This window comes from Leptosomus discolor, chromosome 1 (assembly GCF_034619465.1).
Source record: "Leptosomus discolor isolate bLepDis1 chromosome 1, bLepDis1.hap2, whole genome shotgun sequence".
In the NCBI taxonomy this organism is placed as follows: Eukaryota; Metazoa; Chordata; class Aves; order Leptosomiformes; family Leptosomidae; genus Leptosomus; species Leptosomus discolor.
The window spans coordinates 148,720,838-148,734,424 of NC_141391.1; the positions used below are offsets into that span (position 1 = coordinate 148,720,838).

At 38.8% G+C, this 13,587-nt stretch overlaps 1 protein-coding gene across 2 annotated transcripts in view; it reads left to right on the forward strand.

Annotated features, from left to right (window-relative positions):
- The window catches only part of EPS8 (EGFR pathway substrate 8, signaling adaptor), a 54,723-nt gene extending 42,354 nt beyond the window's left edge, over positions 1-12,369 (forward strand). For both annotated transcript variants that reach the window (XM_009955150.2, XM_086466998.1), the window contains exons 17-20: positions 2,936-3,173; positions 6,697-6,877; positions 7,313-7,442; positions 12,256-12,369. In XM_009955150.2, coding sequence (XP_009953452.1) covers positions 2,936-3,173; positions 6,697-6,877; positions 7,313-7,442; positions 12,256-12,369 — 663 coding nt within the window. The remainder of the gene's footprint in view (positions 1-2,935; positions 3,174-6,696; positions 6,878-7,312; positions 7,443-12,255) is intronic.
- Positions 12,370-13,587: the final 1,218 nt, after the last annotated feature.

The following is a 13,587-nucleotide window of genomic DNA, read 5'->3' on the forward strand; positions in this document are numbered from 1 at the left end:
GCTGTCAGCAACTTAGTGAGTACATGTCTGTCAGCAGTGACCTTTACCTCATTTTCTAAGCTGGCCATCATTTATAAAGCTAAAATAAGTAAGTTCCTTTTTTAATACATGCCATGACTTAATTCTTATTGTTCTACAGTTGCAAGTGTTCTCTACATTCACCTTATGATCTTCATTCCAGTGTCAGTTTTTTGTTTGTGTTTCGTTTTTTATTAAACATCTTTCTAAGTTTCTGTCTGGGTAGGTGCTTTGAAAAGAGCTCATTGCTTATATGGTGTCACATATGTGTTTTGTAGCCAACACTCAGTTCATTATTTGAAAGAAGAAAATGAGACTAACTCACTATGTGAGTTGCTTAGTGAGTAAGAGGAGGTAATTATTAGCACCGATGTTCCTTTGTTTTAAATTACTAATGTGTATGAAATTTCAGGAGTGATGTGTGAGGCAGTTACTTTTTACCTTTCTAACACTACTATTTGATGTGATTTACTCCATTTTCCTCACAGCAATTGCTGGGAGAGCTTTCAGAGGTAACAAAATTACTCTTCTGATATTGAACCTCAAAAATTACTATTTTGGACTATGTGGTCCCCAAATTCCATAATGCATGCTTGGTTTGTTTGTAGCAATGAATAGAAGTGATGGGATGAATGTGTGGATGTCCTCAAAAGATCTGGAGTTAAAAAAAGAAGTGTTAAAAAAAAGAAATATTAAATGTGATTCAAATGTGTAAGTGGCTTTTGGGCACTGTCCAACCAAATGTGAAGATTATTTCAATGTGATTTCATCTGTAAATTTAGAATTTGAGTGACACTTCCAGTTTAATTTTTATTTTCACTCCAGCAAGTCGTTTTGATGAGGCTTGATTGCAGTACAATATGTTTTTGAAACTACATCAGTAGCATCCAGTGAGAGCTACGTGTAGTGTTTAGCTATCACTTTTTCTGGATTATGATTGTGGTGATGTGCAGTTGGTGCCTTGGTTTGTAATGAATCCCCTCTGCCATAAAAAAAGCTCTGCTTTTTCCTTGCATGTTGTTTAAGAATGTCGGGGCACACATGAGTGTATGTTGTGGGGATAACAGGCTAGCAATTGGAATCTGTGAACAAAATTAAAAAAAAATAAAATCTGAATATCATGAGAACATTTTAATATCTGTGAAAATTTTGAATTCATTAACAAGATTTTGGATATACCACAGTATTTACTATATACCTAGTAGGACACTCTCTTTCCTCCAAAGGACAGGTTTCTTAAATATACATTATTCTGCTTCTTCTCTTTTATGTTATGCATTTCACTTTTCTTGGCATTTGACATCTAAAAAAGAGTTTATTGTCTTAACATTGAAGTGGTAGAATACAGAGAAGTTAATCATATGATTGTTTTTTTTTTTTTTAAATATCCCTGCAATGCACTGCACAAGGTGGCCATGCAATAATTGAGATGAATGCCTTTGAACAACTAAATGCTAAGGAAAAATAACTTAAAAAGTTTTAATGGGGATTGTATTGTAAGACTATATGTTTGCTTCAGTAGCTGACTACTACAATTTAAGTGAAAAATTATCTAAGGCAAATAAAAGACTTTTTCTCTAGGCTTAGTTGGCCAGGCATAGAAGCTGATGGGATAAATTTTCTGCTGGTGTAGCTCAGCATAGCTTAGCTGTAATGGGCCCAGTCTACCTTCACTACAAAATACCTTGTCCATCAGTTAAACTTACTGAGTTGGAGATTCCTGCATAAGGGCAGTTACTGACATTTAATGAAAGTTTGATTGTTGTCAGGGCAGTGATCTGCTGCTCAGGAATGGTTCCTACAAATATTTCCCCACTTGATCTGCCGTAAATCCTCTGCCTCCAAGGAAATAGGGAAAAGTATTTCAGGAAGGAGCAATGAATCTGGGGAATGTACTCATCTGTTTTCATACCAAAGTAAGCAGACTTCTCATAACTAAGAAATGAGGCATCCCTATTGAGCAAACAAACTTTAATATTAAACCTTCAAGCTGTGTTAGTCCAAAACTGCGGAGAGGGAGCACTGTTAAAACAGTGAGATGTGGAGTTTGAACTGTTTGAAAGAAAAGGGTAGCAGAGATTGCTTATGAGCTTCTGAGCTTGTCTGTCATTGGGATTGCTTTGGGAAAATACATGCATCTTCCTCTAACAGGCACCATGCTAAAGGCAAAGAAGGAGAAAAGAAATTATTCTCCAGAATTATTCTTGAGACATCTGCTAGGTAGTTATTAGCAGCAAGATAATTTGCATGTTGCGTAAAGTAGGGGAAAAGAAACAACAGCCCTATTCCCAGAATTGTGGAGTTTGTGGTTTGGGTGTTTTAATTGGGTTATTGTATTGAGGTGGCATGTAGTGACTACACAAGTAGCTGAAAAGGCACAACTGAATGGGTAAGAGGAGCAGGAACATCTTAAATGGTGTCTGCAGTTCAAGGAACTGTGTGTTATCCCAACCTCAGTGATGTTTGTAAGTTAAACCATTGGTCAGGCTTAGGTGTGGCTGGATGTGTTCATTTGTCACTATTTTTTACGTAACATCTGTAAAATACAGATTTTTACACTGATGAAGTCCAACAATTCAAATTTTTGGAAGCTGTTAAAAGGTGCCAGGTAATAGAATTTTGGAATTTAAAAACAATTTAATTTATAGAACTCACCTATTTGAAGGAAAGAAACATGTTTCAGATGGTGCCACTGCTGTGAATTTTGTATCTGAGGGAGAAGGAAATTGATGCCAAACATTGATGCCAAATCAAGTTTTGGCAAATTTTGGAACTATATATGGCAAGTAAGATGTCTCTGTCTAATAAAGGAAATCAATTGGTGCGATGCATCCCAGCATTTTCTGCAGAAACCTGAGTTTGTCCGATCTCTTGTCCAAGTTTTGTTGTTAAACTGAGTATCTCTGCATCTTTTCAGAAACAAAGGACAGACTACGTTGCAAAGCAACCTGATCCAGTTCCCGCTACTCCTTCACCACCTCCCACACCTGCTCCAGTCCCCGTGGCTGTCCCCCTCCCTCCTAGCGCACCAGCACCTATACCAGTTCCTGTGCCCAAAGCACCAGCAACCATCAGCCGCCAAAGCAGCACCTCTAGCGACAGTGGTGGTAGTGTTGCACGAGACACCCAGAGGCAGAAGCAAGTCCCTGTGGATCGTAAGTTTGTCTAAGCAGCAAGAAAAAAAGGATTTCTCCCACTCCTGTGTATTTTGCTTCATCCTTAAATTCCTTAAAACCTTGTGTTTCAGATAAATGTTTATGAAATGTTTAGCTTTAACCCTATGTTTATAATACACATTTTCTATGTATGTGTGTTCCGACCCTCCCTAATCACAATGGTAAGTAGGGACAAAACACTTCTGTGCTTGTCTCAGTCCTAAATCCCCTCCTTTTATGACTGTCCGGGATCTTCAGCGACTTTTTCAACACTGTAAATGCCCATGCTGGTATTCTGTCTAACATTTTCCACCTGAACTCATTACAACCTGAATTTCTTTTAAAATCAGTTAAGCTGTTCTTACACTTCTATCCATGGTCATCTGTACTTCTAGGGCATTTGCACCGTTCTCGAACATGTATCCAAGGCTTGCAAGAAGACTTGCAGGTCTGGCTGATACATAGGAACCATGTTGCAGTAGTGTTGTAGGACACTTGTCTTATACTTGGGTCCCCTTAGCTTGGTCAAAGCAACTGGCAGGCCACTGAGCCAAACTTTCATGTCCTTGTCTTAGGAGGACAAGAGAAGATACTCCGTAGCCCATTATCTGGAAAAACATGGTAATCTGCATCCAGCAGTGTGTGGTGGTCATTAAAAGTTCTTCTTAAGGCCACTTTGTAAATATAAAGCCTAACTGCTGCTGAGGCTCCTCCTCTGTATTGACTGAAAAGCAGGTTAGGTTAGGAGAACTTATTTAGTCAATAATTTCTGTCCTAAATGCACTTTAAGCAATGTGATTGCTTGGCTTAAAAATAACTAAAACTTGTAGGGAAGCATTTGCTATAGCTATTAAAGTAATAGCTGTTAAAATGATGAGCTTTTTGCAGTTCAAGAGTTCACAGCTTTTCCCATCCCCTGCCTCCCTGCCTTATCAGAAAATTCCACTTCCACCTGAAGTAAAAACTGGCACCAAGCATAATAGTGTCTGCAGTAGGGCTTCTTTTCCCCCCTGTCCCCAGTGGGTGGGAAGCATGCCTGCTTGGATAACCACACTCAGTTGGTGGCATCTCATTTGACATTGCCTGGTGGTGGACAAGCTCTCACCTAAGCTCTGAACTCGAGAAGGCACTGGGACCTTTTTAATATTTTCACATAACAGACTGGCTGGCTGGAAATTTTAAACAAGCAGCCTGAGAGGAGGAACAGGCTTCACTGCTGTTCCTTAGAGAAACAGTAGGGCCAGCTTCTGCCCGTGTCCTATTCTGGGCAGTTTGTTACTTTAAAAACAGAAATCCAAAGAGTTATAAAAGATGTGGAAAGTAAGGGTGAGTTTCACACACATACACACAAATGATCATTTTATTTCCATGTAAGGACTTTGCATGCTGTAACAGCTGTGTTCCCCTGAATCTGAAGGCCTTCTCTATCCATTACAGATGGAAAATGTGAAGACCATCCTGGCTTCAGTTACAGGGTGTGAGGTGTGAAGGGTTGCTGTAGACTAAGTGGTTATGAGACATCTCTTGCCCTCTTAGCCTCCACTGAAGCCCTGGGCCATGTTTGAGAGCTCTTCCCAGAAGTTGTTGCTCAAGCCCAGTTAATGGGCTTCAGGTACCTCATGGTCCTTGCAGAATAGTTGCCTCTGCAAAGGTAATGGGCAATTCTGCCCGTACACCTGCTGCCCAAGTACCCACCCGAACCCTGCTGAGAACATGCAATGTAGTACCCGCTTCACACTGAGGGTATCGTGTTTATTTATGATAATGCATCTAACAACAGTAAGAATCTGTTATCTAACAGCTAAATATTTATCTTTTGATATAGTCTTGGTCTAGATAAAACATAAGTCTTTCAAAATCTGTGTAAATAGAAAGAAGATAGCGATTTGCTCGCTCTCTTCCTGTTTGGGAAAATAACCGATGCATGCTTCAATAATATTGCCTGAAGTCTTTACTCATATATCCCGTCTCAGACCTCAATATATCACTGAGCCCATGTCATTTTGGCTTCTGATTCACACGCTGGGGGAAGAAAACCCAACACAATAGGGCCTGAATGCCTCAAATATTTTACTAAAGATATTTTCTCCACTTTCAACCTGGAGCTATTTTGTAAAAGAAAAAAGGATTAACCAAGGAATTCTCTTGTTTTGTTGTGATGATTAAAAAAAAAGGAATCGTGAAAGTCTATGTAAAGCTTGCTTTATTCGTCTAACTGGCTAGAGATGTTGATCCTTGGAGAGGTTTTGGGAGAAGATAAAAGTAGAAGAAGAAACATGTTTGCTATCTTATTTTCATATTGAAGTTGTGTCATTCTCCTCTGTTGCTATTGGTATAATAGGAGAAAAGGAATAGCCTTTGCCATCTGATTGCATCAGAGAAGGCACTGTAGTTACTGTTCGTGTATCAAAGTGAGAAGGTTGAGTAAAGATGACTAAAAATATCTTGGCAAGGAAATCCTGAGAATTTTTGAGATCACTTAAAGTTGTGTGTCAAAGTACTTTTATAGTAATTGCAGAGTTGCTGAAAGTAGAGTTTAACTGTTCTAAATCAGTAACTTCTCTGTGTCCAAAAAGATATTTACACCCTTTTGGATTCTGCCTATTTTTGTGAAGTTTTCTATAGAACTTTTTATGTGCATTTTAAACAATTTTCAGTTTCATTATAATTGATTTTGTTTAAATGCATGAAAAGCATTTCAGTTTGTTGCCTGCTAATGACCAGCAACTGAACTAAATGCTTCAGACAAATGGGTTCTGTGGGATAGCAAACATGTAAAGTTGTGTTTAAAACAAATAAGTCTTACCAATTCCTGTGTGAGAGCAAGTACTTTGGGGGGGCGTTGGTGGGGGTTTTTTGTGTTGTTTTTTTTTTTTATTCTTTCTTCCTTTTTTAATGCAAAGTGTGACATTGTTTCAGGTAACCAGTCACTCCAGGCTTGGAGTGAATTCAAATTTCTTAAAACCCCTTCAAAAATGTGATAATTATAATAGCTTATTAGATGTAAGGTGTCAGCAGCAGTGAAATTTTTTTGCCTACATTGATTTGCACTGAAAAGTTGAGTTTTCAATTAAAAAATTTTTGTGGAAAGTGATGCCTTTCCACGGTGTAAGCTATCTTATATTCTTCCTCATTTTTTTTTTGTTTTCATTTTAAAACACCATAATTGTATTTGAAGAAACGCAGACTATGACAATTGAATTACCCTTCGTGCTCATTTTCTGCAGCTTGGGTGCTGTCAGACTGATCTGTGTGACATCAAGCTTATCTCCTCTTCCTAGGGGGTCTCAGTTGAATTTGAGGTTTGTTTGGGTTTTTTTGCTTTTCTTTTGTTTCACAAAGAGAGGAGTGGGAATGTTGAAATCTTCCCTGGGGAAAAAGGAGAGTAATAATTCAGTCAGATCTAGTGAATGAATCTTTAAAGAAAAAAAATAGTTTAAGTTTTAAAGCGAAGTATAAGAAATTACCTGGCTTTGATAAAGCAACCTTGAGAATAACTCCTGGGGGGCATCTCTCTCTCCAGGCAGGAAATCGCAGATGGAGGAGGTGCAGGATGAACTTGTCCACCGGCTGACCATCGGCCGGAGCGCTGCCCAGAGGAAGTTCCATGTGCCACGACCAAACATCCCAGTAGTTAACATCACTTATGACTCTTCACCTGAGGATGTGAAAGCATGGTTGCAGTCCAAAGGATTCAACCCTGTGTAAGTTCGAGGGTGAATGTAAGAAAAGTTATTAAAATTATTCTCCTGTCAGTAAGTAGGACGTAGTCTGACCACTTTTTAAAACCAAGCAGCCTTCTGAAAATCAAGACATGTCAGCTTGCACGCTTGGAAAAAAGAATTTGGTTTTTTACATATATATACATATATATTTATGTATATATATGGCCATAGATATCAACGTGGTTATAGATCTATAGAGATATATTTAGGAGAAAAAAAAATTGTATATATTAGCATCCACCAAAAGGTACTTGTAGTGGATACTGAATTGACTTCAAGGGCCATGTTGCATTAAATTTTGTCTTGATTTAGTAGGCCTACCTGAGACCATGTGGGATGAAGCCAACCTATTTCTCTCCCTTGGCCTAGTGTATTTTTGCTTATTTCTTGTTTGTTCCTTTGGTGTGATCCCAGGACTGTCAATAGCCTTGGCGTGCTGACGGGTGCTCAGCTTTTCTCCCTCAATAAAGAGGAACTGAGGACTGTTTGCCCAGAAGGCTCTAGAGTCTACAGCCAAATTACGGTACAGAAATCTGCCTTGGAGGTACGTATACCCCTTCTTACTAACCTAATGCCTGGTCACTGCTTTTGAACCTCTAGCAGTAAATAGCTCTTTCTGTGAGGCAGCTGTTTTAACTCAGTTCCCATCACGTTGATAAGCATTATTTGCACCTGAGTTATTTAGTATTAAACCACTGAAACAGCATCCCTCAAAACATCAGGTGGGGTCTCTCCCCACTTCTAAAGGCATCCACAAAGCGTTAGAGAAAGCGCATGGTCGAAATCAAGTTTAAGACATTGTATGCTGTAATCAGGCTGCAAGAAGACAAAAAGAGCTGAAAAGGCCTTTGGGGAAAACAACAGGAGAGAGCAAAATGCCCTTTTTCTTTCTTGCTTCTTGCTCTGCCTGGTACTTGGACAAACAGGTACTCCTGGTACTTTTGGTGGGGATGAGTTTGTTTTGCTTTATCTTTGTAGAGATCTGACTTATTAGGTGTGAGGAAGTGATAGAGTGAGCTCACTGTTGAATCTCGAGGCCTTTCAGGTCAAACACTGGGGCATCTCTCTTGGTGGGTTCCTAAGTAGGGGAAACCACATTTGACACTGTGCTAGCAGAATTACTGAGCTAAGGATAAAAGTATTGTGTCTCTGTATTCATTGCTCTGCGGAAGTTTGCTTTAATTACAGTAGTATTGTTCCTTAACCACCCCAAAAGTTTGTATACAGAGCTGTGCTAGGAAGAATGCTTACCAATTTTAAACCAAGATAGTTGCGAGTGCATCTACTTTTTTAAAACTTGCTGTGGCAAGTGGAGAAATAGACTCGATACTGTCTAGAGGTGAGACTAACCCAAACAAGAAGCTATATTCTTCACATCCTGTTTAAAAGAAAACCTTGAAGACGTTTAAAATGTGTTTCTATCCCTTCATGAAGCTGGGACTGTCTCACTTATATGACTTTAAGCTTTAACTACCCGGCATATTTTTAAAGACAAGTTGATGATGATGCGTATTTTACAATCTACCTGATTAGTGTGGATCAGAGCGCATTGCTTTCTAACACTGTTAAAATTTCTTTATTCCCTTCTTCAAGCCCTGTTTTCCTGTGAGAGGAAGAAATATTTCACTTTTCTTAGGAATATATGTCACTACAGTCCAGAGCAATCCATCATTTCCTAGTGAAGATATATGTGTACTGAAATGGAAGTGCCTTTGTGGTGGAAGTCAGTTTGAAAAGTAGAGATGCACTGGACTGTAGAAGTCTGTCCTTTTTTCCTCCATGATGTTATTCTGCTTGCCTCAGTTAAGTCTCGTTCTGCAGGAAACTGAGCACACAACACTTGTCTAATAAATGCTCTACAAGTGTTAATAAACAGGTACTGAGAGTTTAACAAGGCCATTGAATTTTGTTAATGAAAAGGTAATTGAAATATTTATTTCTCAGTTATTTGAGGCTTAACTGATGAACTTGAGAATTTATGCAATTCCTGATTGCTTTAGCTTGTTGTTTGCTGAATTATGCAAAACATTGTCACATCTTCCTTTCTGTCCCTATAATACTTCAAGTTGCAGGTTTTAGAAAGGCTGTCCTTCTTTAAGAGAAGCTATGAGTATCACAGCCAAAATGTCTACATGTGACCTAGAAAAGATGAGCTTGCGTGTTCCAAAAAGGGCTATGTTCTTAGTACTTAAACTGGAAATGTTTCTAGTAACAGAACATTTAAACACACACGTACTTGCACCAGTGTCAGGTCTATTTTACAGTTGAATGCTTTTTATAAGCAGTTACTGGGTTATGGGTTTGACCACCATAATTGTCCTACATGATTAATCAATGGTAATTTTCATTAAGTTCTCGGGCATCCTTTATGTAGTACTTGTGGTCTCATATTGCAGTAAATGACCTAGGTGTTAAGTACAAATAGCAATAACAGCCAGAGACAGAGCAAACCCCCCACACTCTAGCATTACAGAACTCCATGCCTTGTCTTTATTTGCTATTTCTACTCAGGATCTTCCACAAGTGTTTCTGGTTCGTACTATTTCTGCAAGCCAGTGAAAGGCCTACATCTCAGATTTGGGGCTGCATTCCCAAATACAGACAAACAGATTTTCACCTTTATGCAGCTGCAGTTTTCTTTTTAGTGTTCTTCTACCTCAGGCTGAGGAATTCAGTATTTTGTAATTGGAATTCCAATTGTTGTTGGAATTTAGTAATTTTACCCTTGTGAGGAAAAGAATTAATATGTGCCCCACTTTCAGTTGTTTTTACTTTATTTTCATGGTAATTCCATTCAGCTTTGAATCACACCAGAGTTTAAAACATCCAAGGAAGCAAGATTCCTAATGGAGTTTTGTGGCCCCTATATAAATGTCACCGGTAACAGACTGCAAGTATGGAGAAGGTGTTTGAATCTTTTTGGGCCTGGCCAAACAAAAGCAGAAAGACAACTCTGAGAAAACAGTGTGTCAAGACAGCAGAGAGCTGGCCATAGCCAGGGCCAAACACCTCCTTTCTGCTAGGGGAAACAGTGGTGGCAAGCAGCGGTGTCTCAGGAGGAGGCAGGATGCACCACACTCTTTGTACTGATCAGAGTATCCCTCTCAGGAGCCGTTTGCTGGGACTGCTCCAGAGATTTGAAGTTCACCTATGCCAAGTACAGTGCATTACAGCAACTTGGCTGGTCATATATGGATTTATTTTTTCATTGCAAAGTAAGAATATTAATAGTCTCTGTGATTATTAGGTTTTATGTGTCCATTTCATTAACTTTTGTTGAGCATTTCAAGCTCTGGTGTTGAAAAGCGCTACAGAAGATAAGCTTAGAGACACAATATTCTGACCACCACCTTTGTCGTCTCCAGAAGGGAACACTTCATGTCCACATCCTCATTGTCTTCCTGTTCCATCAACGGGAAGCATGAGCATACATCGCTTTAAAACTGAAAATGTTTTCTCTCTGATTTATGTATCAAATTTACCTGGAAGAATAGCTTCTTCTCTTTGACACCTCAGTGAAAGGAATGACCCAGACACAGAAGTGGGATGAAATAATGGAGTTTACTGATACCTTATGATCTGGTTAGAGACTAAGCTGGGTAGATCACTACAGCCAAGGTCTAGCAGTCTGTTCCAAAAATTGTATTCCTAAGAACAGCCCTAGGCTACTTAGCTATGCCATACCTTGCCTCAGAGTAAGATGTGCCTGTTGTGCTGTGCCACGTGATGTATTGCACTTGGTTTAGTTGAGCAGCATTTCAAGCTCATCAGTCATGTCGTACTTGATGTTATCAGGAAGGTAAACTGTTTCAGCCTTGACTGCTCAGTCATTTTCCAGAAAAATATTTCTACGTGACCTCTGATAAAGCACGTTGTTGAGTATCTGCTGATGTTTTTTTATGCATGACTTCAGTAATGGGTGACTGCTGCACTTGCTCTGTATCTGAGACCAAGGGGGCAAGGACAAGATGAATTAAGACAAATAAAACTGCTCTCACCTTCAGAGAGTCAATTATAAGCCCTCTGCTTTGCCCTTCCACTCTGGGAGAAGAGAGCAATGGTAATTTCCCTAGGAGAAGCATCCTAGCTTCCCTCCCTGTGGCCACCTAACCTGTCTACCAGGTAATGGCATCAGATAAGGCATTGTAATGGAGAAAAGGGGATAAATCTAAATTAAATTTTATGTAAATGAGATACATTTTCAGAGTTCAGAATCGACTGAAGGATTTTCCCCTTAACAGTCCTGAAATTTGTTTTACAAATTTCAAAAACAGTTTCTGCTTCCTTATCCAGACGCTATTTTGGAGGCTTTGAAGCTTGGAAGGTCATGTCGTAGCCAAATAACACAGTAGCGGATATGGCTCTTGCTTTATAATCCTCTAGTTTTATTCAAAGTCATGCACACTTTGGAAAGTTCTGCTCTAGTGGATATGTGCCCTGGCCTTGCAAATAACTTGATTTACATTGTCAAAGCAATCTGTTTGCAACTAGTTCAGCCAACATGTTTTTCACCCTAAAAGGTGAAATAAAGCCTTGTCCTCACAATACTTCACTGTTCCTATAATAGGAATCAATTTTTATTACTGTGCTCTAAGTTTGAATCCTGTTTCTCTGAACAGCAAATGCATGGTGCTGTATTGTGTAATATGCGGTACTAAGACTGAATCATAGAATCACAGAATGGTTTGGGCTGGAAGGGACCTTAAAGATCATCCATTTCCAAACCCACTGCCATGGGCAGGGACACCTTCTACCAGACGAGGTTGCTCCAAGCCCCATCCAGCCTGGCCTTGAACACTGCCAGGGAGGGGGCAGCCACAGCTTCTCTGGGCAACCTGTGCCAGTGTCTCACCAGAGAAGCTGTGGATCCTTACTTAGGCCTTGGCTGTGCAAACCCATGTGCATGTGTGAATTTTGTGTTTACATAAATCTAAAACCACTGAGGGTTTATGTGCTTTAATTTTTAAATATGATTGTCCTGATTTTTAAATACTCAAGGGCGGAATCTTAACAAACTTGCTGAGTTTTAATTCTGCTTTTACTGAAGCCATATTTCACCCTGTAAATATCCAACACTTCCAGGGGCTTGCATGAGAACTGGAGATGCTCAGAAGTGCTGAAAGTCAAGCTGACACTTCTAATAGTCTGCAGTTTCTTTCCTGGTCCGTATTTAAGGATAGTGTAAATACTTTCTTATTCCAAATGTTATTTAACCAGATTCTTAGTGCATTTTTAGTTCTGGGGTTGCAAGGTGAGTTTGATTTATTCAAACATTTATCTTAATAAAATGCCGCAGAGAAACTTCATCACATGTCAAAACCACAAATAAAGTCTTTTTCTTTTTTATTTGTTTATAGGCTAACAGTGGTAGTTCAGAACTGCAAGAAATTATGAGAAGACGACAAGAAAAAATCAGTGCAGCTGCCACAGATTCAGGTGTGGAGTCCTTTGATGAAGGAAGCAGCCACTAAATGTGTTTCCTCTTTAATTCTATTGTCCATAGCATTGTACCACCCAGCTTTGCTTTAGGAAGCAGTGAAGGGGAATGTCTTACTATATCATAGATGTAACTAGCCACCATAAAGAAAATTTACAGTAGTCTCCACAGAAGTACCTGCTGCTGGCTTGTCATCATTAAAAATGAACAGATGAGAAATTCAGTGGAAGTTCCTGACAGGTGAAAATATTGGCACATGACTCATTTACACACGAAGATGAGTCTTTGCTTTATGGAATTAACATGACAGTTAAACTGGAACGCATCTTCGTGATTCATCCAAGGGAAGCTGAGCCAGCAATAAAACAGCATTTGAACCCTTCAGTAATAATAAGATTCTGAATCCCATCTCTTGCTGTAGTGTGCAATTATGTCTTTTTGGCTCAGTCCTTCTTGTCATGCATTTGGCTGCAGGATGTTTACTTAAGTCGTTGATGCCAGCAATCAGAGAGGAAATGTTTAGAGAATGAACAGCAGCCCAACATACACTGAATCTTTCTTGCATCACTTCCAACATGTTTTATTACTAACGATGCTGTTTATAGCAAAATAATACTCTGTACATTGATTTTATCAATACTTCACTAGTGATGAACTATAAAATTGCAGAAGAAGGAGTAACCAGAAAATAGTAATACAACTCAGCTCAAAGAGGTGATCAGATCTCCTGTAGGTAGCCATGAAACAATTTGCAGTATGTCGGGGTTTTTTTTTTTAAATACTTGCATTTTTTTTTTCTGTAACTTAACCCATCAAAAGAACAGTGTATAATCTAGACTTCTCTGTGTGTCAATCCCAGATGTCAGTTTTTCCTTATGTAAAAAGCTATTGTTCCTTTATAAATGTAATCTTTGGAAAAGTGTTTTCCTGGAAGCAAAAGGGGGAGAAAAGGAAATATCCCTTCCAGCAAACATTATTTTTGAAGACGCAATGATTTTTGTCACAAAATATTCTGTTATTTCACATGGTCGTGTGATTTTATATATAATATATGTATTATATATAATATATAATATCACTTAATGTAGACAAATTTAATCACCTAGTTTGATTAAGTTTCATAGTGCCTTTTTCACATGAATCAGCTTAAAGTCTGCAATAAACAGTATTTCTTTTCTGTTAAATAGTTGTATCTTTGTGGCTACAAAGATAGTATTGAAATAAGAAAGTGTTCTTGATTTTTTCCATTAGT